We start from the raw sequence: 25,000 nt of genomic DNA, 5'->3' as shown, positions 1-25,000 counted from the left end.
TATAAGCAGCAGCACCAGGCCTCTGTCCTCACCACTTGAGACCCCCCAGGCCCCCACCTCAGCAGCAGGCTCCTAAATTCCTGGGCCTTCTACCCTCACCCTGGTCACCCAGCAAAACACCGCTCACCAGACACTGACTAACCTGACCACCTGTGAAGAAAGCAGGGCCTGGCGTCTTCTTGCTTGCTGGCCTGGGCGTCCGGTCCGCAGCACCAGCGTGTCTTCTTTCTCTGGTGGCTGGTAGTACGCGCGATGTCCCGGACCCTCAGCGGCGGTGTAACTCTGAGGGCTGGTGGGTGCGCTGTCCCTCGTTGGCGGCGCCGGCGGCTGCTGTCCCGGACCCTAGTTGCTCTGCTGTGTGCGGCTGGGTAACGGGTGGGCTGCTGGCGCTGCTGGTCACACTGGTGCTGTGCGTTGCCGATGCGCAGCGCTGTGTGACTGGCTGGGTGTTGTCCTTGTCCCTCAGCAGCGGCGGCAGCCTGAAGCTAGGAAGTTCCTCCTCCTGATCGGCTCCTCTGCACAGAAACGTGACATGCACTGACTGCATGTCACGTTTCTCCATGGAGCCAATCAGGAGGAGGAACACACTGGAGTGGAGCAGAGCATGAACGATCATCCTCCAGGACCAGCAGCAGCAGCCTCATGTCGGGTGGGTGCGCCGCGGCGCGCGCACTAAAAAAAAAAAAAAAAAAACACAAAAATACAAAAATCAACAAAAAATGACAGGGGGGGCACGTGCCTTGGTGCCCCCCCCCCCCTTCTAAATCCGCCACTGCTTTCTCCTCACCACTATTTTCAATCCAAGATGGCGGATGTGAAACTCCTGCTTCCAAAGAACCAACTTGTACTCAAATAGAGGCTGCCTCATCCCTGGAAGCTGGCAACAGTGGGCAGGAGACACTTTTGGTTGGGGTTAAGGCAATCTAAGGGGTGTGCAGGAAGACAACCCATGCACACACCTACGTTCATATGTTTCCTTTTCTCACACAACCTAATGGACCCTCTCCAGCCAGGCATTCATTCCCAACAGCCACACAGCCAGCACTGACTAAGGTGGTTAATGGTCTGACCACTGCTAAATCCAAAGGCCATTACTCATTTCTGGATCTCTCTGCTGCATTTGACACAGTTGACCACTTTCTTCTTATACAAAGCTGTTTGGGTAAGACAGGGACTAATTTGTAAGTCTCTATTTGTTATTACTTTTAATTTATTTACTTTATTTTCCTTTTTATGATTCATGGAAACCGGATGTATTAAGAAGGGACATTGGTCCTCAATCCGACCCGATCGCACGCTGCACTTCCTTGCAGCGGTGCGATCGGGTCTGGAATGCGCATACGTGGCGTGCGCATTGCGCACATGTGTCAACGCTGACAGCCGAGAAAGCGGTCACAGCAGCGACCATAAGAAGATTGACTGCAGGAAGGCGTTCCGGGGTGTCAACTGGCCGTTGGAGGCCGGATGTCTGATGTCAAAGCCGACCCCATCATCGCTGTATTTGTCGCACAGGGTAAGTATGTCCAGGGCTAGTCTTGATTTGTGTGAAACTTTTTTAGCATAGCAGGGCTGGACAAGCGATCACAGCCCTGCTATGCTAAAATACACTCCCGCATAGGCGGAGATTAGTTGATCGCACCAGCAGCAAAAAGTTGCAATCAACTCGGAATGAGGGCCCTTGAGCCTAATTCAGAGTTGATCGCAGCAGCAAATTTGTTAGCAGTTGGGCAAAACCATGTGCACTGCGGGGGGCAGATATAACATTTGCAGAAAGAGTTAGATTTGGGTGGGTTATAGTGTTTCTGTGTAGGGTAAATACTGGCTGCTGTATTGTTACACTGCAAATTAGATTGCAGATTGAACACACCACACCCAAATCTAACTCTCTCTGCACATGTTAAATCTGCCTCCCCTGCAGATAATCTATATCTCCTTTGTAGAAAAGCCGCACTCACATGTCGTTCATAATCACAGCAGCTGGGGTGCAGAATCCAGGAACAGGTCCAATCCGAACAAAGTTCCACAATACATGTGCACAAATGAGGATGCACTCACCAGACTTCTCCAGAAAACGATAAACTTTAATCCAGACAGCACATACTCACAAAAAGAAGGTCAACGTTTCGGCTCACAGCAGAGCCTTTCTCAAGACCAAATTACCAGGTTGACATCTTCCTTCTTTTTGTGAGTATGTGCTGTCTGGATTAAAGTTTATCGTTTTCTGGAGAAGTCTGGTAAGTGCATCCTCATTTGTGCACATATATATATATATATATATATATATATATATATATATATATATATATATATATATATATATATAAAATACTGCTAGTGCGTGCGTGATAATGTATCAGCCAATGCACTGTAAAAAATAAACCATAGTCCTGTGCAGTATAAGGTAACATATGTATAATTCAAGTGCACACCTGGAACCTGATCCCTAGAGGAGGAGGTATCGTCGTCGTCGTTCCCCCTCCCCAGGCAGAGGGGCCCACCCTTGAGCCCCTGCGGGCCAGTCCAACTCTGGGAGTATATAGTAGGACAAACGCTCTGTATGAGTGGGTCTCGGTTACAGAGATATATGTGCATTTAGTAGGTGCAGTGTAACAGTGGATCCGCCTGTTGCAATTACCTTTACACCCCCGTTGTCATGGGACTGCCTGCGGGTGGGCATAGTGTCAGGGAACGGTGCAGACTGAATGAACTCCGCTCTCTGGTCGTCCAGTCTCCGGCTTTGTGACTGAGCCAACATGTCCATCAGGAGGTTCATCTCAGGTGGTGGGGTGACTGGAGCTGTGTGGGTGAGATACCAGTTGTCATTCTATTAGCCAAGTAAGAGCAGAAAACTTCCAACAGATATAGGCTTACCATACTATCCCTTTAAATCGGGATACTCATGAATTACACAGGTTCTTTGGCTGATTAAACCATGTGAAATTCAGGCTTGAAGTCAGCCAGCCACAGAATCTGTGTAACTAATGAGTGCCCTGGTTTCAAGCGAGTGTGGTAAGCCTGAACATACAGAAAGTAATATATAATGTCATTTCCATGAGAGATTTCATTACTTCATGTTTTCTTCTCGGTGGAGGACAACAGAGCACCAGGCACAGTTCTAGTATTTCCTAAATTCCTCGGCTGATTTCACTATGACTTCTTTGCCAGCACCACCAACTGCAGGTGGTGTTCAACGCTGAAGGACCTGCCAAACGTGCACCAACAAATACCCCAGTGCAGCAGTGTTACTGCAATGGCAGTGATAACATGGGGCATTTGGGCCTGCCCAGCACCTTAATGCGTGGCTCCAAGCATCATGGCCTGTTGATTGATTCATTAACTCAGTAATCACGCCCTTGGGGCACCAATTAATTTAATAGCCATATCTGTTTATATCATATTCACCATGATCTAACTTATATTTATTGAAGTAGCCCCATATAGTATGTAAGAATCAATTTATACAGTTACAGGCACCAATAACTGTAATAGAAATAAATGTAACATTTGTAGATGATGTTTCAGATAACCAGTGACACAGAACCATATAATCACAGGCAAGCCGCCATCGTTTCAGGGGCATCTGAGCCTGTGGCCGCGTTTGTGTACGCAGTTACAGTGGCTTTGACAGCTTAATTCTGATGGACATTCTGACCAAAGATAGGGTTGCTCAGGTGATCGATGGTGCAACTGATGTGCGTCTGATGGTTTGTCTCCCATGTGTGATTACATTAAGGGCCTCTTCAGCAAAGTCGGCACAGAATGTCACAGCGGGAAGTGGGGCAGGGGGCATGGGTTAATATAGGGGTTGTGTCAGGGCGTGGCTGCATGATCGCACTATTGTGGCCACGCCCCCTGCCATACAATGCTGAGATTACTGGCATTGTACAGTGGGGGTGTGGCTATGATGATGTAATTCAGTGTGAATCACGTCATTTGGATCCCAGTCCCACCACTTTACTGGTGGCAGGGTGGCCTGTAGGGCCATCTCTGGGAGACTTGCCACTCTTCTGGGGGACCGGGAGCACCACCCGATTTTCTGGAACCTTCCGGGCGTTTTGGTAGACTGAAATCAAACCATCAAAATTCATGTCCATGCAGAAAAGCAACCCCTCACCTTCCCTGTGTACACCGAAGAGCAGCCACCAGGAAAATGTAAAGTCATGATGGTTTTTATGTTCTGATCATCGGTGGACCGATATATATGCCCTCGATGTTTAGAAAAATTTATAATTTTTTTTTTTTAATTAAATTGTGTTGGATATGTTGCAAATGAATGTTCTTAACCTAATTCAATCATAAAAACTGACAAATTTCTGAGCGTTTTTTGGAAACAATGGGGGTCATTCAGAGTTGATCGTACGCTGCCGGTCTCTACTGCGCATGCACGTTGTATGGGTACAATGCGGATCGTTGCTGAGCTATGGATTCAACGAAGAATCCATACGCACAGCCAATCGCAAGAAGATTGACAGAAAGAGGGCGTTTATGGGTGTCAACTGACCATTTTCTGGGAGTGGTAGGGAAAATGCAGGAGTGTCCGGGCGTTTGGAGGGCGGGTGTGTGACGTCAATTCCGGCACCAAAAAGACTGAAGTGATCGCAAGGGCTGAGTAAGTTCAGACCTACTCTGAAACTGCACAAAATGTTTTTGCAGAGCTCAGCTGCACAGGCGTTCGCACACTTGCAAAGTGAAAATACACTCCCCCGTGGGCGGCGACTATGCGTTTGCACAGCTGCTAAAAACAGCTAGCGAGCGATCAACTCGGAATGAGGGCCCATATTAGCAGTTAAGTGGTCAAAGACCAACAGACACATTTATTGAGGCAAAGTAAAGTATTAGAGCTTGTTAGAGGTAACAACATCTGCACCATGCAAAAACTGCATAGTTTGGAATGTGCACAACCTGCGTCAGTATTACTCATACTCACATCCACTTACAATTGAAGACACCATTCAGGTTCATATGCAAGTTCTGTACCGGAGATGGCATGGAGATGAAACTCAACCACATCCTGTAGAGATGCATCCAACTTTGACTTACACATATCTTTAATATAGTCCTGTTAGGACGCACATATTAAAGCATCCCCTTGAGCAAGTTTCTCAGGTTGATGATGGTTGTATTTTTGCAACAGACTAGTCTAAATGTAATGTTGTGTGTTTTTGTTTATATACATAAGCTGTTATTTTATGATTATTTCATGATTAATTCTAAATGAGGTCATTAAAACAAATAGCATCTCACAGTGGGTCTGATCAAGGCCCAACATTTCTGCAGTGCATCCCGCAAAGTACTTTGTGCATGAGACAGATTTGTACTGTGCATATGCACGCAGCATGCAGATCAGTAGCAGACTGTAGGGAGAGGGTAGCGACGGCCTCCGTTTCCAAAAATTGAGATGTGTAGCCATTGTTGTGGGACAAGGTCAGGCTGTCCGTCGGAAGACAGAGATTTCTTGGCCTCTTTGTTGCATCTGCGGTGGCCGGCTTGAATGACCCCATAGGTCACTGAGCTGGCCAATGATGTCGCAGATAAATCGATACTGCATCCTAGAAACACAGCTCGGATCACTAATGCAAGCGTGATGTGTGATAACTCCTGTGGGAAGTTAGCTTCCCAACAAACGGGATCTTGGCGGTCGAAATACAGACGACGGGAACCCGAGGGAGGACACAATCCCGGTGTCGAAATACCAACACCAAACGGGATGCCGGCATCAAAATACCTACAGCTGGCATCCTGATCACGTTGACAGCGGGATGTGCTGCAGTCCTGCCGTGGGGTTGGGAGGTGGGAGGGGGGGGGGGGGGTTAGGTTTAGGCAGCAGAAGGGGGGGTTAGCCTTAGGATGCAGGCATGGAAAGGTTAGGGTTAGGGACCGGGGAAGGTTAAGGTTAGGCACATAGAAAGGGAGGTTAGGTTTAGGCAGCAGGGAAGGCAGGGTTAGGGTTAGGCACCACCGGGGATGGTTAGGGGAGGAAAAAGGGGAGGGTTTTGGGGCTAAATGGGAGGCTGTCGGGTTTATGATGGACGGGATGCCGCTGACGGTATACTGACCGTCGGCATCCCCTCCTGCTACATTAACATATAAGTGCTAGTGCTGCTGCTTACATGCTTCTGTGTACTCCAACTACATCTGAATCAGGCCCAGTGTCCACAGAAAGCTGTCTGTGTACAGAAATAGGAGGGGCTACACCTCTGCCCCATATCATACTGATAAAGGGGGTGGGGGAATTAAACAATCATGTACAATGGTGCTTCATACACAAAATAATAGGATTTTGGTACTTACCAGGTAAATCCTTTTCTTTGAATCCATAGGGGGCATTGGAGTACTCTTGGGATATGGACGGGCTTCCGTAGGAACAGCACTGAATATTTAAATTTAGAACACTCCACCCCTCCATATCCCCGAGCACCTCTCAGTGTTTTTTACTGAGCCGAACAGGAACTATAGAGATGTTGACAATGGAGTATTACATATAACATAACTGACAATAACGAAGTTAACACATAACGTTACTGACAACTAAACAGTTGACACCCTAACCAGCACTTGTAATTTGAACCAGTCGGTGAAAGTGTGTTACCATAAGATCCTCAGAACTCACCACAACTAGGTAAAACTGCTCTGGGTGGGCGTCCAGTGCCCCCTATGGATTCAAAGAAAAGGATTTACCTGGTAAGTACCAAAATCCTATTTTCTTTATCATCCACTAGGGGTCACTGGAGTACTCTTGGGACGTACCAAAGCTTCCCTTGTGGGCGGGAGAGCTGTTTGGCACTTGTAACACTAGGCGGCCAAAGCTAGATGCTGATGCCGCAAACGTATCAAACTTGTAAAAAGCGCACAAACGTGTGCACTGAAGACCATGTAGCCGCACGGCAAAGCTGCGTCGTAGAAGCCCCACGACCCGCTGCCCATGAAGTTCCCACAGAACGTGTGGAATGAGCGGTTACTGACGTAGGCGGTTGTAACCTAGCATGAAGGTAAGCCTGACGTATGGTCAGTTTTATCCATCTGGATAAGGTTTGTTTAGACGCTGGCCAACCTATCTTGGCAGCATCATAGAGAACAAACAACGTATCCGTCTTACGAACTGAAGACGTTCGGGATACATAAACGCGTAAAGCGCGTACCACATCAAGAGTTCCAGAATGTGCTGTCAACACAGGAACTACTATTGGTTGATTGATGTGAAAAGATGACACTACCTTGGGTAAGAAGGCGGGATTCGTCCGAAGTTCCGCTCTGTCATCATGAAACACCAAATACGGTGCCTTCCATGACAAGGCACCCAAATCCGAAACACGCCTTGCCGAAGCTAAGGCTAGAAGAAAAATGTTTTCCAAGTGAGAAACTTTATATCCACTTGCTGTAAGGGTTCAAAATATGAAGACTGTAAGAACTCTAAAACCAGATTCAAGTCCCATGGCGCTGTAGGTGGAATGAATGGAGGCTGTACTCTGAGGACACCTTGGAGAAAAGTGCGTATAGACGGCAATAGAGCCAATCTTCTTTGAAAGTAAATTGACAAAGCAGATACCTGCACCTTTAGTGTAGATAAACGCAGTCCTCCATCTAACCCTGTTTGTAGAAATAACAAAAGGCGGGATAACTTGAAAGAGGATGTCGGAAACTTCCGAGCTTCACACCAACCTATATAGGCACGCCATATTCTGTAATAATGAGCTGCCGTAACCGGCTTCCTAGCTCGTAACATGGTTGGTATAACCGAATCTGGAATGCCCTCTCTTCTTAAGAGGGCGGTCTCAACAGCCACCCCGTCAAACGCAGCCGCGCTAAATCGGGGTAAAGGAACGGACCCTGTTGTAACAGGTCTGGACGCAGTGGGAGCGGCCAAGGATCGTCTGCGAGTAGTCCTCGGAGATCCGAGAACCAAGCTCTCCGAGGCCAATGAGGCGCCACTAGTATGACTGTGACCGACTCTCTTTTGATCCGATTTAGCACCAGAGGGAGCAACGGAAACGGTGGAAACAGATACACAAGACTGTACGGCCACGCGACAGTGAGAGCATCCACTGCCACTGCCTTTGGATCTCTTGTTCTGGACACATACTGGAACGTTTGGTGATTGTGTCGAGACGCCATCAGGTCCACCTGAGGATAACCCCATCGCTGAACCAACATGTGAAACACTTCTGGATTTAATGCCCATTCGCCTGGATGAAAATCCCGACGACTGAGATAATCCGCTTCCCAGTTGTCCACTCCCGGAATGAACACGGCCGACAATATCACCTGGTGACATTCCGCCCAATTGAGGATTCGAGCTACTTCCCGCATTGCCATGCGGCTTCTCGTTCCTCCTTATTTGTTGATGTATGCGACCGCCGTCGCATTGTCTGACTGCACTTGGACCGGCTGAGAGCGAATCATGTGCACTGCTTGTCGTAGCGCATTGTAAATTGCGCGGAGTTCCAGGACATTTATAGACAGCAATTTTTCGTGATCCGCCCAGAGACCCTGGAGCTGACAATTTTGAATTATCGCTCCCCAACCTCTGAGACTGGCGTCCGTAGTTAGAATTATCCAATTCCAGCCTCCGAACCGTCTTCCTGCGGTTAAATTGTGTTCCTTGAGCCACCAGAGCAGAGATACTCTTGCTCTTGGCGACAACCTCACCCTGTGGTGAATCTGCAGATGCGAGCCCGACCACTGGGCGAGCACATTCAGTTGAAATGGACGAGAGTGAAATCTTCCGAACTGAAGCGCCTCGAAAAGCTGCCACCATTGTGCCTAAGAGGCGAATGCACAAGTGTACCGACACTGTGCGTGGCTTCAGCACTAATTGTACTAAATGGCGCAGAATTTGTACTTTCTGCTGTGGTAGGTAAATTCTTTGATTGACCGTATCGAGAATCATACCTAGGAACTGAAGGCGTTGAGACGGAATTAGATGTGATTTCTTGAAATTGACAATCCAACCGTGGTGAACCAGTACATCGTATGTTTGCAGCGCATGTTGGAGAAGTATCTGTTGAGACGGAGCTTTGATGAGCAGATCGTCTAAATATGGAACTATTGTCACTCCTAGGGATCTGAGATGAGCTATCATCACAGACATCACTTTGGTGAATACCCGAGGCGCTGATGACAGGCCAAACGGTAGAGCCTGAAACTGGTAATGGTTCTGGCGTATTGCAAACCGTAAGAATTTCTGATGAGGCTGCCAAATTGGAATGTGTAAGTACGCATCCTTGAGGTCTAGCGCAATCATAAATTCCTTTGGCTCTAAACCCGCAATCACCGAACGTAGAGACTCCATCTTGAATCTGTAGTAAGTTACGTACTGATTGAGCCCCTTTAAGTTCAATATTGGTCTGACTGAGCCATCCGGCTTCGGTACCACAAACAGACTTGAATAATAACCCTGACCCTGTTGGTGTACAGGGACCGGAATCAAAACTGCCGAATCCAGTAGGGACTGAATGGCAATTTGCAGAACCGTCCTCTTGTCGTCCGACAGAGGCAATCCTGTCTTGAAAAACCGCAGAGGCGGAAGACAGTCGAACTCTATTTTGTAACCTTTTAACACTAAATTGCGGATCCACCCATCCGCGGATGTGTGGAACCACGCCACATGGAACGTCTGAAGGCGTGCTCCCACAATTGGAGAACCGAGATGGGCTGGTAGCCCGTCATGCCACTGGCTTGTCGGTAACCTTAGCGTCCTGGCGAGTTGTGTTGGTTTGTTGGAAACCACGTCCGCGACCACGTCTAGCAGGCGTGGCTGATCCTCTGCCACGTCCTCGAAAGGGCTGAGGTCTAAAGGATTTGAACGAAGGTCCAGCGTACCTTCTTCTTGGAACCGGTGGAGGCAATGGTAAGAAAACAGACTTACCTCCCGTAGCCTCCGCAATCCATGCGTCCAATTCTGGACCAAACAACTTCTTGCCATCGTAAGGCAACGCCTCTATACTTAGTTTGACCTCTGCCTCCGCATGATAAGCACGCAGCCAGAGTGCTCTTCGTGCCGTAACTAGCGACGATGAAATACGAGAAGTGAGCTGACAGACGTCAGTAGACGCTGTACAGAGATACTCTACAGCCTCAATCATTTGATTTACAAGAATTATCAGGTTTTCGTCATGTAAAGCAGATTTGAGTTCTGTAAGCCATATTATGAGCGCCTTAGTGACCCAAATGCCAACCAATCCAGGTCTTAGCATCACACCTGCTGCTACATACATGGATTTTAGCATAGTTTCTATCTTGCGATCTGAAGGATCTTTAAGCGTAGTAGCTGCCGGCACTGGTATGGTTAATTTCTTGGTAAGCTTGGACACTGACGAATCAACTATTGGTGGATTCTCCCATGTACACGTTACCGAGTCTGGAAACGGATAACTAGACTTAAATCTGCGAGGTATAGAAAACCGTTTATCTGGATTCTGTCGTGTTTCTACTAACATCTGATTTAGAGAATCCGACACAGGAAAACTTATTGGCGTCTTCCGTCGTTTCGTAAATACGACCTGATCATTTGTGAGAGGCTCCTCAGTTTCAGGAAACCTCAGAGACTGACGTACCGCTCTGATGAGATCATCAATGCCGGAACTGTTAAAATCCTCGCCATCTGACTCCACTTCGCCCTCCTCACCCTCACCTTGTTCCGTGAGGTCTGGCATGGAATCGTCAGAATGCAACATAGCAGAAACTGGAAAATCATAAGACATATGAAATTCATCCCGTTTACCCAAAATGGATTTGGACCTTACGCAAGGCTGAGACGCCTCCGGTAGTTCTGACGGCCTCACCCTAGACTCAGATCTTACCGTTTCCCGCTCCCGACGAGCGGCGGTCAATTCTGATTGTAACCTATCCAGTACATTTACTAACATACCCCACGGAGGGTCCGGTGAGGAAATTGGTTGTAAAACTGGAGCAGAAATGGTATTCTGAACCGAATCCACAACACATACTGTACATGTGGTAGATCCATCCGGTAACACACTGCCACAGACTTTGCAATTATGCTTTTTAGTTTTTGCTGGTGCCTTACTCATTATGGCGACAGACAATACAATACACAAAAAACAGACCCTTGCACGACTCAGTAAAATAGCAGTAAGGTGTCTCTGTATATAAATCTGGCCAAGTGCAGTACACGTGGCCAGTACTATGAAATTTGATCCCAAATTCCCTCTAACACCCCTGCGCCTCCGGTGGAGTAGAGATGTAGGACAGGAACGTTCTGGAAACACAGGAGAAAGACACAGGAAGCATGGTTAAAATGGCTGCCATGCTTATACATATGATCACAGTGCAGTTTCCTATTGATATTATTAACAGCCTGTGTAATCATAATAAAACAGCCTCCCTGCCAGTATAAACATCATTATATAGTTATATGTGCTATACTATCCCCAGCCTGTTGCTGCTGTCCTTTCCTCCCCCCTCGCATCTGCTCCATAGCGTGCAGTGCGGGCCGGGCAGCGGCACCCCGGGACCTGGGAACGCGTGTCAGCGCTATGGGACCCGGGCAGCAGCGTTGAAGAGGCGGCCGGAAGTGCGGCGGGCGGACCCGTTGAGAGACTTACGGGTACCCTGTACGAAGCGCCGGAGCAGCGGGAGAAGCGGCGGCCGGACCCTTCAGAGACGCGGGAGCAGTGTAGGACAGTGGCGCTATGTTGCCCGGCGGCCGGAGCCACTGCGGCGTACAGCCGAAAGACACCAGCGCCTTCCCCACACGTCGGGGCGGCAGCGGAAGCTGACCGCCCCGTTCTCCCCCCTCACATACCTGATTAGTTGTGGAACACGTCTATGATGAGGCTCCGACGGGGCTTCTTAGTAAGCGCCGGCCAGCCTGTGCACACCAGAACTGTGTGTCTGTGTGGCTGTGAGGGAGCTCTTTCAGAGAGGCCCGACACGCCCCTGCTGCTATCAGCAGCTGCACTATCCCTGACCCTGCCTTTTGGAAGGGGGAAGGGGATGTAATATAGAAAAAATAAAAATAAAAGAAAAAGAAAAAGAAAAATTCTTCAAAGTAATCGTGACTTCAGTCACAGAGCTGTTGCTACGTCTAGCACAGAAAAAACACTGAGAGGTGCTCGGGGATATGGAGGGGTGGAGTGTTCTAAATTTAAATATTCAGTGCTGTTCCTACGGAAGCCCGTCCATATCCCAAGAGTACTCCAGTGACCCCTAGTGGATGATAAAGAAAAAAATACTGTAGATAGGAGTACTTTCCTTTTTGGGTTCCTGATGTCCTCCCACTTGATATGAACCTCAAATACAACAGATAAAATAGTATTCTTTTCAGTCGAGGAAAATGTGAACTCACTCTAGATCACCACCTTTAGTGATATGTACAGCAAAAAGAGCATACGCTTTAAATGGGATCTGGAATCACTCTCTGCTCTCCTGGATGGATTCCCCGCACTCACAGAAATCCAGTGACGTTCAGCAATAAAACAGGGAGCCCCAGTTCCTGCAAATCTTTCCTCTACCTTCTCATGTAAGTCATTCTTCATCTACAAATGATCCCCCCACTAACGCGTTTCAATCCCTCAGGGAATCTTTTTCTAGTTAATCTATTGTATTTGGGCATCATATATCAAGTGGGTGGACATCCCATAAAAGGAAAGTACTCCTATCTCTAATCTCTATGTTTATTTTGGGTATAAAAAGCCATTGCACGCATTTTTTTTTTTTGCCATTATAAATCAGGCCCTTAATGGTTGTATAAGAATAACATATATAATGGGTTTGGATCCATCCTCTGACCCTGCAGTTATAATACAATGATGACATGACCCCACAGTAATCTCTGTCCTCATCTTCACCTCCCAATAATCACATTGGGACATTATAGTCACACATACGTGAAACTGTATTTACATGCAACTTCCGTTATCAATCCTGTTGTTGGGAAGATTCCTATGAAGACAGCTGAGTAACGTTAGTGACAGCTATCTCTGTCATTGGTAGTGTGCAGTCTAAGCTGTGAGATTTGCCCCATAATAATAATAATAATAATAAATAATAATAATAATATTATCAGGCAGTACAGGATGTAATGATGTTTTCCATATCTAAGAGAATGTAATGGAGCTAAGCGGAGGAGTAACCCCAGCACAGCAGGCAGCTCAGTATCATAGAGAAGTAACTTACCACTGTTCTTTCCGTCCTGCTCCCCTTTGCTGTGCACAATCTGGATGTTGCATCGCTGCTCATCCATCCTTGTTCCCTGGACGTGGGTAAGGAGGTTAAAAAAACCTTCTTGCTCCTGAGTGATTTCCTGCAAAGGGACAGCAATGGAGGCTTTAAAGGAGTATGAAGACATACACAGCTGCAGTAATTGGCTTATAAGGGATGAAATGATGACTAGGCAGCTACACAGGTTTGACACGCAGTCAGACATGCAGGACAGACTGTTAACTCTGCTGTGTGCTGTGACTGCGCCCCATCAGACCCACATATAACGTAACAAAACATTTTAAATTTGACTCCTACGGGTCATAATTGCTGAATGTCCTGGTATGTCTGGATGACTTCCTGGCGGAGTTCTGGACAAGTTAGTGGTCATGAGTCTCAATGATGGGATACATGGTGAGTCATATTATTGTGACCCTGCCCCTCTCTGAACAAATCACGGAATTATACAGCAGGGGGGAAGGCCACTATTCATTATGACACCTCCCAAGTCTAAAGTATGCCCTTCCCATTCTGTGACATTCGCTGTCTCCCTAGGGGCACAAAAAAATCTTAGGGATGGACATGGAAAGCCCATCACTGAATGGTGGACAGGCTACAGACAATGAATCTTGCGATGCGATAGTAACTAATCATTACATCAAAACCAGTTGATGGAAGAACTATCGCAATGGTTCTCTCATACTTCAGATGTGCAGCAGAGACGGGCGGTTGTGCAATGGTAGGGACGGATTTTCAACACCAGTATTCAGCTTTATTTTATCATTGGAAGACCATCGCTTGCACACCATTCAGTGGTGGCGAACATCAGGAAGCCGCCATCAAATGGAATACAATCTGCCATTGAAAGTTTCAGCGTCCTTCCTTAGTTCTGCAGTTCGGAGTGGGCCGGCCAGTGAACAGTACACAGTCACATAGTGATCTTGTATTGTAGGGTGGATTGTATGCAGAACAGTACCAGGCCTCTCCGATGTCTCAGAGACTTCTGCTGCGATCCCTCCTCATACATGTAGGTGAGATAATAAATATTTTTTGTCACCCTCCCCACCCCAAAAATTGGGTGTTTTTGGGGAACATGCCGCAAATATTTTTGTATAAATGGGCCCCTGTGTAAGGTGTCTGTATGGGTGGTATTCATGTGACCGGCGGTCTGCTGACCGACAGTCACATGACCTCCTCCACCATCCCGAAGGCTCAGTATCCTGATGGTCGGCATGCCGACCAATTGGGACTATTTCAACTCGTGGGTGTCCACGACACCCATAGAGTGGGAATAGAACCCGTGGCGACCGCAGGTCGCCACCGAGCCCGCAAGGGGCTTGCTGCACTCGCCCCTCCCTGCCGGGATCCCGGCGTCGGTATGCTGCCGGGATCCCGGCGTCGGTAAGCTGACCGGCGGTCAGGAGACCGCCGGTCAGCCATACTACACCCGTCTGTATGGTAGCAAACAGCCTGGAAACAAATACTAGGAGAGAAATTGGACTTTTTTTTTGGAACAAAAAAAAAAAAAAAAAGAGGCTACATACTGTACCTAGACAGTGAGTTTCTTTTCTACAATATATTCCTAAATAGTACAATCTAACATAAATACTATAATATTCTCCTAAATCGCATATCCTAACATAATAATATGATAACAATAGTATACTTTATTGCTGAATAGCATATCCTAACAATAGTTTAATATATTCATAGGCTTGCGCACGGGCGGTGCCTGGTGCGCCTGGCACCCCCTAATGTCAGCCACCCCCCACATGCCATGCCTGATAAAACAGCACAGAGACACAGAGTCAGCGCAAAACGCAGCCGAGCCCAGCCTGCGGCAGAGCTGCTCATTCCTGTCACTGTGCCTCCATCCCCCGCCCCGGACGATATACACATATATACATATATCAGTATGCTTGCTGTGTACTGTATGCTTTAATGGGCGCCAAGCGGCCGCACAGGGAAGACTAACATCACGCTCCACTTCATGTATATATATATACATGTTTTCCTCCCTGGCTGGCATGGCCAAATACAGTAAGTTACAAAAAAGAAAAGAATGAGATGTTAAAAAAATGCACTCGTGAAAGAAAAGAAAAGTAGGGTTACATTATGTAACCTTTTTTTTCTTTTTCTTTTTACATATATATACTAGCTGAGCCAAGCATTCAGTAGATTCCTGAGTGCACCTATAGTCTATAGGTGCACTCAAGAAACTACTGAATGCTTGGCTCAGCTAATATATATATATATATATATATATATATATTCTTTTCTATTTTTCATGTGCAGAGATTCTTAAATCAAATTCCCTATATTAATTAGTTTGCAATTAGTGTCAATCTACGGTGCTAGACACGCCAAATGGGCGGTGCTAGACACGCCCAATTGTGCACCCCCTAATAATATGTGCTGCGCACGCCCATGAAAGTATTCCTGAATAGCATATCCTAACATAATAGTACAGTATTCTTCTGAATCATACTTGCCTACTTTTGAAAAAGCATTTCAGGGAGATTGTGAAAGTAACACGTATCAGTGCGGGCGCGTACTGCTACATCGGAGAGGCGTGTTATGAAAATGGCTTACATCCAAATGTAAATGAGCCCCAAAGTTAGTAATATCTATTTGTTGAAGAGAAGACACTGATATTTTGCAGGATTTGTTTGTGTATTGTGTCTCACAGGAGGTTCCATATACTGGAAGTGGCCACAATAAACCTTATTTAAAATGCATGTAGCCATGGGGATCATGGTGTCTTATAACCAATGCAGGGAATTGGCACTGATGAGCCCATTTGAATGTATTTATCTCTGATTTATTTCCCCCCCCCCCAAGAATGTAATAGCTACATAATGAGGGTAAGGTGTAATCAGGGAGATTGCTGGTTTATTCAGGGAGTGAGGGAGATTGCTGCTATTTCAGGGAGTCTCCTGCACAATGAGGGAGGGTAGGCAACTATGGCCCTCATTCCGAGTTGATCGCTCGCTGCCGCTTTCGCAGCGTAGCAATCAGGCTAAAAATCGTCTGTTCTGCGCATGCGTATGGTACGCACCGCGCACGTGCAAAGTACTTTCACACAAAACTATGCAGTTTTACACAAGCTCGAGCTTCGCTTTTCAGTCGCTCGAGTGTTCGTAGTGTGATTGACAGGAAGTGGGTGTTTCTGGGCGGCAACTCAGCGTTTTCAGGGAGTGTGCTGAAAAACGCTGGCGTGCCTGATAAAAACGCAGGAGTGGCTGGCCGAACGCAGGGCGTGTTTGTGACGTCAAACCAGTAACTAAACATTCTGCAGTCATCGCAAGGTAGGAGTAAGTATTGAGCCACTCTGAAACTGCATGACATTTTTTAGTAGCAGAACTGCTAACCTTTCGTTCGCACTTCTGCTAAGCTAAGATACAAAGCGGATTGCCGCTCAGCGATGGGTTTGTGCGAAGGATCCGTTCGCAAAGGAGATTGACAGGAAGTAGGCATTTGTGGGTGTCAACTGACCGTTTTCAGGGAGTGTTTGGAAAAACGCAGGCGTGTCCAAGCGTTTGCAGGGAGGGTTCCTGACGTCAGTTCCAGTCCCCGACAGGCTGAAGTGTTCGCAGCGGCTGAGTAAGTCCTGGGCTACTCAGAGACTGCACAAAATCTGTTTGTACAGCTCTGTTACACATGCGTTCGCACACTTGCAAAGCAAAAATACACTCCCCTGTGGGCGGCGACTATGCGAACGCAGGACTGCAAAACACCCCCAGCGAGTGAACAGGTCTGAATTAGCCCCCATCTATTCTGGTGTTTCCTCTATATTGTGGACACTGTTGATAAGGCAGAGTAATTTAGATATGGGTGGGTTATTGATTCTGTGCATGGTAAATACTGGCGGCTTTATTTTACACTGCAATTAGGATTTCAGTTTGAACACCCCCCACCCAAATCTAACTCTCTCTGCACATGTTACATCTGCTCCGCTTGCAGTGCAACATGGTTTTGCCCAATTGCTAACGCTTTTGGTTTACTATCAATTCGGAATAACCTCCTATGTGTACAGGCCAGCTAGCAAAACTAAAGTTATATAGGAAGGAAATGTAAAAGTGCGGTGATCCAGCCAATGGGAGTCAAGACAGCCAGAGATCACCACTGTCTCCATCTCCCATTGGTAGTCATACAGTCTTTCCCTCCTTCCCTATGAATAGCTGGGTGACCCTGCCGTAATTCATTCACCAAATATTGGGGGTAATTCAATCCAAGTTGATCGCAGCAGGATTTTTGTTAGCAATTGGGCAAAACCATGTGCACTGCAGGGGAGGCAGATATAACATGTGCAGAGAGAGTTAGATTTGGGTGTGGTGTGTTCAATCTGCAATCTAATTTGCAGTGTAAAAATAAAGCAGCCAGTATTTACCCTGCACAGAAACAAAATAACCCACCCAAATCTAACTCTCTCTGCACATGTTATATCTGCCTCCACTGCAGTGCACATGGTTTTGCCCAATTGCTAAAAAAAATCCTGCTGCGATCAACTTGGAATTACCCCCATTACTTCCCAAGGATATTCCCCCAGAAGTTTTGCAGCCCCCAGTGCCCTAATCTCACACATGGGAGTGCCGAGGTTCTGAGATACAGGTTGCTGATGTTCTAGAATACAGGGAGATGGAACCAGGTCTGCCACCATCATGCCCGCAGACCATGGTGATATAGTATTGTCCTGGAATGCAATCAAATAGGGGATAGCAGTAGTATTTTCCAGAATAATCCCGGCCGAGCTGGGTCACTTTGGGGATAAAACTTGATTGTTGTCAGTAGTTTGGACTGTCAGGCTACATACTCACATAACACAAAAGCGTCCTTCTTCTGTGTGTCGGTGACTGCCCTGCGCCATATACCACAGGTGGCATTATTATACACCTGTATTACTAGTATTGCCTACCAGTCACAGCTCAGCAACACACAGCTCTGCTTGCTCCTGCACTTGTCCTATCACACTCTAGACATTCAACAGTGATGGCTGATCCTTACTGAAGCGCTGGCAATGTTACCAGGGCAGAGGTTCTCAAACACGGTCCTCAAAGCACCCCAACGGGCCAGGTTTTAAGTTTATCCATGCTTGGCCACAGGTGACTTAATCAGTACCTCAGTCAATCTGATTTAACTACCTGTGCTGAGCCATGGATATACCTAAAACCTGGATCGTTTGGGAGCCTTGAGGACCACGTTGGAGAAGCTCAGTACTAGGGCCTGGCACAGAGGCACCATGATGGTTATAACCGAAAACTAGAACACCCTTTTGTGAGACATGGGGGCAGGTGTATTAACCTGGAGAAGGGATAAAGAAGTGATAAAGCAGTGATAAGTGCAAGGTGATAACGCACCAGCCAATCATTACATATTTGAAAAATTACAGTTAGGAGCTGATTGGCTGGTGCGTTATCACCTTGCGCTTATCCCTTCTCTAGGCTTAATACATCTGCCCCAAGTTGTTTGGTCAGATCATAAACTCAACCCACTCCATAGTACTATCTGTGTGCTGTAACTACCACAGCTATAGGGCACTTACCAGGGTGCTGACTCATGACTATAATGCTCTAAAAGTGTACACACGGTGAGATAAATCTGTAATAATTTGACTATATAGTCAAAATCTTAAGGAAAGTTAGTGCATATCTCAAGGTGTTAGGCAGCTTGCGATACAGATTTGATCCCGATGTGCGGTCATGCGGGGTCGGATCATAAGGCTAAATAGACTGTGCAGGCAAGTCAATCTTGACTATCTAGTGTACTATCTAGCACAAAGTATAGTCAAAATTGGCACTTAGTCAAAATCGTACATAGATAAAATCTTAAGCACAGAGTTCAAGGGAAATCTCTTGGCCATAGCAAGCATCTCACCGTGTGTACACGCCTTTACACTGATGCAGAAGTAGCAGTGGCTGCAACAAAATGGAATCCAAGCAGTTTAACATAACAGTTTCACAGCGCGTTACACAGTATTGCATCCTTTTTTTCCGATCATGGGGTAAATTTACTAAGATAGGAGTTCTATTTAAGATGGGATGTTGCCCAGAGCAACCAATGAGATTCCAGGTATTATCTTCTAGAAGGTGCTAGATAAATGAGAAGTAAAATCTGATTGGTTGCTATGGGTAACATAACATCCCATCTTAAATAGAACTCCCATCTTAGTAAATTTACCCCCATGTGTGCATCTTATCACAGTATCAAGTGGGTCTGATTATTCCTGACCACTACTCATGTCACACTGGTCATATAAGATGATGTGGCAAGAGCCATGAATGAGGCTGAACAACACCAGGCTCTCCTCTCACCGCTGTCTCCAGTGACCCCTTATACAGCCGCACACCGGTATGTCTTCCTGTAGCGCACTGACTGACAATGGGGTCATTTACTGACAGTCAATAAAAAGAAAGTCACATGTACACACTGGGCCGAATTAAGTTAAAGCCATTAACAGAGGTGAAAAAGGGTTATAACCTTGGGTTGTATCGCCTCAGGCTATTTAATTCCAGCTATTTTTTACCCAAACCCCTTTGCAACACCCATTAAATTAACGTGTTCACGGATTCATGTGGCAACAGTGTTGCGGCACCTGTTTCCCTGCTAATTGTCTGGGATTTTTTTCGTGTCTGTTCAGACTCGCAAATAAGTGCAGCCAGCAGGCTAACTTTAGGGCTAATTGAATAGTCCTGGGGGATCAATTAACAAGCGGAAAATTACCACAGCTAATTTAATTCCAACCATTGGCATCACTTCTGTTCATTGAGATCAATTCAGAAGCGCGCATTACATGTAGGCATGTCTGCATTTGTACCAGACATATAACACAGACGTGGAAGTAAAATACTTTAATACTAATTGCACGGGTGTAGTACGGAATGCCGGCGCTCGGGCTCCCGGCGCCCAGCATACCGGTGCCGGGAGCCTGACCGCTGGCATACCGACAGCGTGGTGAGCGCAAAGGAGCCCCTTGCGGGCACGGTGGCGCGCTACACTATTTTATTCTCCCTCCAGGGGGGTCGTGGACCCCCACGAGGGAGAATAGCTGTCGGTATGCCGGGTGTCGGGATTCTGGCGCCGGTATACTGTGCGCCGGGATCCTGACATTCGGCATACTGAAGACCACCCTAATTGCACATATTGGCTAAAAAACTACATACTTAAGAGCAATATATGATTAAATATATTTTACAAGATCTACATTAACAAATAAACAAACTCTAGCTGCAAAGCTGGGTAAGATAAGGAACATAAACAGGCACTAAATAGATAGATAGATAGATAGATAGATAGATAGATAGATAGATAGATAGATAGATAGATAGATAGTAGAGATACTGTGTGAATCCAAAGACTTCTATGAAATAGCCACATATGCACATCCCTAGCTCTAAGCCCTCAGCCACCTAAATACCCCTCTCACCACAGGCTCCCCTGTAGAGTCTTTTCTGGCCTGCGTCTCCTGGGCTCCATCTACAGGGTCCATTCTGCTTGTCTCGTTCTCTGCTCCAGGCGAGCAGATAGCTATGTGCCCATCACAGTTGTGCAGCCCTATAAAATGCCCAGTGGGGTCATCCCGCCCTCCCTCCTCTTGTGCAGATCATTAAATCATCTCATAATAAAGGAGGACCCATCTGCAGAAAGGAGCTGGTTAATCCCCCATTAAGATTATCTGGGATAATTGTTAGTGGAGCAGAGGGTATATGTGTATCTGTGTGTTTACATATTTCTGCCTTTATAGGAATGCCAGTCTATTGTTCCCTATTGTGTGTGTGTCTGTATATAAATATAATGTATAATATAAACCTATATGTACAGAGGGTTATATCTATATACTTATATAATAAAGGTGAATGTATTGTTCTCTTCTCGAAGTGTAGGGGTGCCATGTAGCAGCCTTGACCCATGCACATTCAGGGTTGCACAGTGGATAGCATTGTTGCCTCACAATGCTGGGATGCATTAACTTCAGACTAGTATGCCACCTGTGTGGAGTTTGTATATTCTCACTGCGTTAGCACGGGTTTCTTCCCACAGCCCAAAAACTTACTGGTAGGATAATTGGCTGTAAGCTGCTAAAGTGCAGAGGCTGGTGGGAATTATTTGATATTCTCTGTATAGCGCTGCAGAAGAAGATGGCACTAAATAAACAAATATTAGAACATCAGTCTTCCCCTGGCTGGGCTGAGGCTAGGATAGTATACACCATTGCACGGGGTCCCAAACTTTCTTGAATCACAGCCTCATAGAGTATCAGCATTTGTTCATGGAACCCCTAGGCTACAAGTTTCTATTAAAGAAATTCTGATTTATTTTTTTTAATTACGTAAATAGTGCTTATCTGGCAGCATTAGGTTCCGTTATATTGGTGTAGGACAGGTTTGCACTTATTACACCACATATTTTATGTACTACCAGCACTGGTTTTACTTATCACATGTACTATAAATAATTTGATTTGGTCCTGGACCACCATTACTTGGAACCCAGTTTAGGAACCATTGAGCTATAGGATAACTCCAGGACCAGCCCTGGGCACAGGCAGCCTAGCCATTTGCCTAGGGCAACCTAGCTCTGAGCCCGGGGGAGGGGCACTTACCAAGACACGTGTGTGTGGCGGCGGAAGTAGAGCACACATTGGTCCCATGAAGTGCAGCCAGCCAGCTTGTCAGTGATAAGAGAGGCAGCATGGTGGTCCAGATGGCGCATGTGTATGTCTGACATGACGCACAGATCATTCCTACTCCAGCGCCAGACCGAAAAGCAGAGGAGAGCTAAGGAGCAGGGAGAAGACAAGACAGCCTGGATGGCCCTTTCTGGCATTGTAATTTATGCAGTGGAGATCATGGGGGGAGATCAATGTGGTATGGGGGAGCACAATGTAGGATGGAGAAGGGGAGAAACATGACAAATATACATGGGGGTATGTTCAGAGGCGTAACTAAGGCAGGGTGAGTGGGGCACGTGCCCTGGGCGCCTTGGCAGGCCCAGCAGAGGGGGGCGCCACCGGTGGCCAGGGCATCATGCCCACCCGCCCCGCTGCAATGTGAGGGGAGGAGAGCGCAGCATCTCTCCTGCCCCTCAATGTGCTCACTGCCGCTGCCACCGGAGCTGCGTGTCAGTCCGGTCACCGGCGGCTTTAGCCAATCAGGGCTTGCGGATCGGCTCCTGATTGGCTGCCGGTCCGCCAGCTCTGATTGGCTTACGAACCACATTTAAGATAACCGCCGCTGGAGACCTGGAACGTTGAGGGGCAGGAGAGGCGCTGCGCTCTCCTCCCCTCACATAGCAATGGGCAGCGGTGATTGACGGCCCGACGGGATCCTGACTGAAGTAAGCGGGGGGGGGGGGGGGCTTGTATCTGGCACTGTGGGGCATGTATCTGGCACTGTGGGGCATTGTAACTGGCACTGTGGGGCATTTATATGGCACTGTGGGGCATTGTGTCTGGCACTGTGGGGCATTGTGTCTGGCACTGTGGGGCATTGTGTCTGGCACTCTGGGGCAGTGTGTCTGGCACTCTGGGGCAGTGTGTCTGGCACTCTGGGGCAGTGTGTCTGGCACTCTGGGGCAGTGTGTCTGGCACTCTGGGGCAGTGTGTCTGGCACTCTGGGGCAGTGTGTCTGGCACTCTGGGGCAGTGTGTCTGGCACTCTGGGGCAGTGTGTCTGGCACTCTGGGGCATGTGTCTGGCACTGTGGGGCATGTATCTGGCACTGTGGGGCATGTATCTGGCACTGTGGGGCATTGTATTCTGGCACTGTGGGGCATTGTATTCTGGCACTGTGGGGCATTGTAACTGGCACTGTGGGGCATTGTAACTGGCACTGTGGGGCATTGTAACTGGCACTGTGGGGCATTGTAACTGGCACTGTGAGGCATTGTAACTGGCACTGTGGGGCATGTATCTGGCACTGTGGGGCATGTATCTGGCACTGTGGGGCATGTATCTGGCACTATGTGGCATTGTAACTGGCCACTGTGGGGCATGTATCTGGCATTGTGGGGCATGTATCTGGCACTGTGGGGCATGTATCTGGCACTGTGGGGCATGTATCTGGCACTGTGGGGCATGTATCTGGCACTGTGGGGCATTGTAACTGGCACTGTGGGGCATTGTAACTGGCACTGTGGGGCATTGTATCTGGCACTGTTGGGCAATATGTATCTGGCACTGTGGGGCAATATGTATCTGGCACTGTATCTGGCACTGTGGGGCACTGTGTATCTGGCACTGTGGGGCACTGTGTATCTGGCACTGTGGGGCAATTGTGTATCTGGCACTGTGGGGCAATTGTGTATCTGGCACTGTGTAAAAAGGGGACTCTGCATGCGTACTGTGCAAAAATTGAATGAAGGTGTGCTGAGAGACGACACAAGGGGTAGGTGATAGTGTGCTGAGAGGCGACACAGAGGATAGGTGATAGTCATGTTAGCACACCCCATTTTCAGTGGCCACACCCCTTCTGGAGCGTGGCCACACCCATTTTTTTCAGGCGCGCACATACCTCTTTTTGTGTGTGTGTGTTTTTGTTGTTGTTTTTTTTTTGGGGGGGGGGCGCCACTCTTCATCTTACCCTAGTTACGCCTCTGGGTATGTTATAATAATTACAGACAGGAGGTGAGGTTAAAGAGCTCAGAGTACATGTCTGAAAGTAATATAAAATATGGGCAGTGGCAAAATAAAAAAAAACGGGGAGGTATATGGAGCATAATAAGGAAAATAGGAGGTATCCAGTGAAAAGCACAGTAAAATAAAATACATATAGGGGCAAAATGCAGAAGATAAAGAGGGACACAGATATATGGAAAGAAAACATGAGGAGAGTGAGACCCAGACTTCCCTGCAGCGGTCAGCATTGCTCCTTAGCTTTCCCTTTCACATCGCACAAATAACCCGGTATCGACACGGCATATTGCCGTGTCGAAACGGGTCAGTGTGCGATGTGAAAGCGCCTTTGCTGAATTAGCGGGTCGCCTGACCCGGTAATTCAACCCGGTTAAAAAGAAGGGTTATTACCGGGTTGAATACCGGGTCAGGTGCAGTGTGAATGAGAGCCGATCCGATGCGACACGGCTCCCATTCACAGCATAGGGAGAGGCGGCGCAGGAGATGAGCTTATCTCCCAGCGCCGCCTCCACCCCCGCCCCTGCTGCGCCCACGCTGTTATGGGAACCGACCCGGCAATATACCGGAAAGCCAGCAGAGGAGAGCAAATGCCGGATCCCACCCGGTAAGGACACGTTTCTCTTACCGGGTAGGATCCGGCATTAGCGATCTGAAAGCAGCATTAGTGGTATTAAGGGCATACTGAGCCTACTCTTGTGGAAGGTCTGTGAGAATATTGTCTGGCTTTCACGGACTCCTGTAGACTAGTCAAGTCTCTGGCAAACACCTCACTACAGTCCACTGCTGTTCACTCTATTAGGATTACCTACCATAATTCTGACTTGCTGAGTACTTCACCTATAACAACCATTGTTCACTGGTACTCGGCTGCGGACAGGACTTCACCTCTAAGTAGTGCAGGCTCAAGATCACAGACACATACAGTATATCTAAAGGGAACAAAGCACTTCAGAAAGACTGAACGGCATAAGAAAGTAGAGCACTAGCTAAATGTAACATTGAACTACATGACACATACAAATAATGCATTAGCTAAACGTGACAACTAAATAGGTATAACTAATTTTAAAACTATGTATAGAATACAGCTAAAGCTGGGTATACGCCTGGCCAACCGCCGACCTAACAATTGCATACACACTTACCAATTGTCTAACTGATGTGTCATGACTGATGTCACAAATGGGCAACACAACTGTGCCCGCACAGT

General features: G+C 47.3%; 1 protein-coding gene across 3 annotated transcripts in view; it reads right to left on the bottom strand.

The window, feature by feature from the left end:
• PCP2 (Purkinje cell protein 2) overlaps positions 1–24,715 on the bottom strand; it is a 34,371-nt gene extending 9,656 nt beyond the window's left edge. For 2 of the 3 annotated variants that reach the window (XM_063931628.1, XM_063931630.1), the window contains exons 1-4: positions 24,600–24,715; positions 21,761–21,935; positions 13,138–13,264; positions 2,636–2,796 (exon numbers count right to left, since the gene is read on the bottom strand). In XM_063931628.1, the coding sequence (XP_063787698.1) occupies positions 2,636–2,796; positions 13,138–13,264; positions 21,761–21,808 (336 nt within the window). In that variant the 5' untranslated portion in view covers positions 21,809–21,935; positions 24,600–24,715. The remainder of the gene's footprint in view (positions 1–2,635; positions 2,797–13,137; positions 13,265–21,760; positions 21,936–24,599) is intronic. The other variant, XM_063931629.1, reaches the window with a different exon arrangement.
• Between the last annotated feature and the right edge of the window lie 285 nt (positions 24,716–25,000).

Source organism: Pseudophryne corroboree, chromosome 6, assembly GCF_028390025.1.
Source record: "Pseudophryne corroboree isolate aPseCor3 chromosome 6, aPseCor3.hap2, whole genome shotgun sequence".
NCBI classification, from domain to species: domain Eukaryota; kingdom Metazoa; phylum Chordata; class Amphibia; order Anura; family Myobatrachidae; genus Pseudophryne; species Pseudophryne corroboree.
This window is presented reverse-complemented; position numbering and strand designations above follow the sequence as displayed.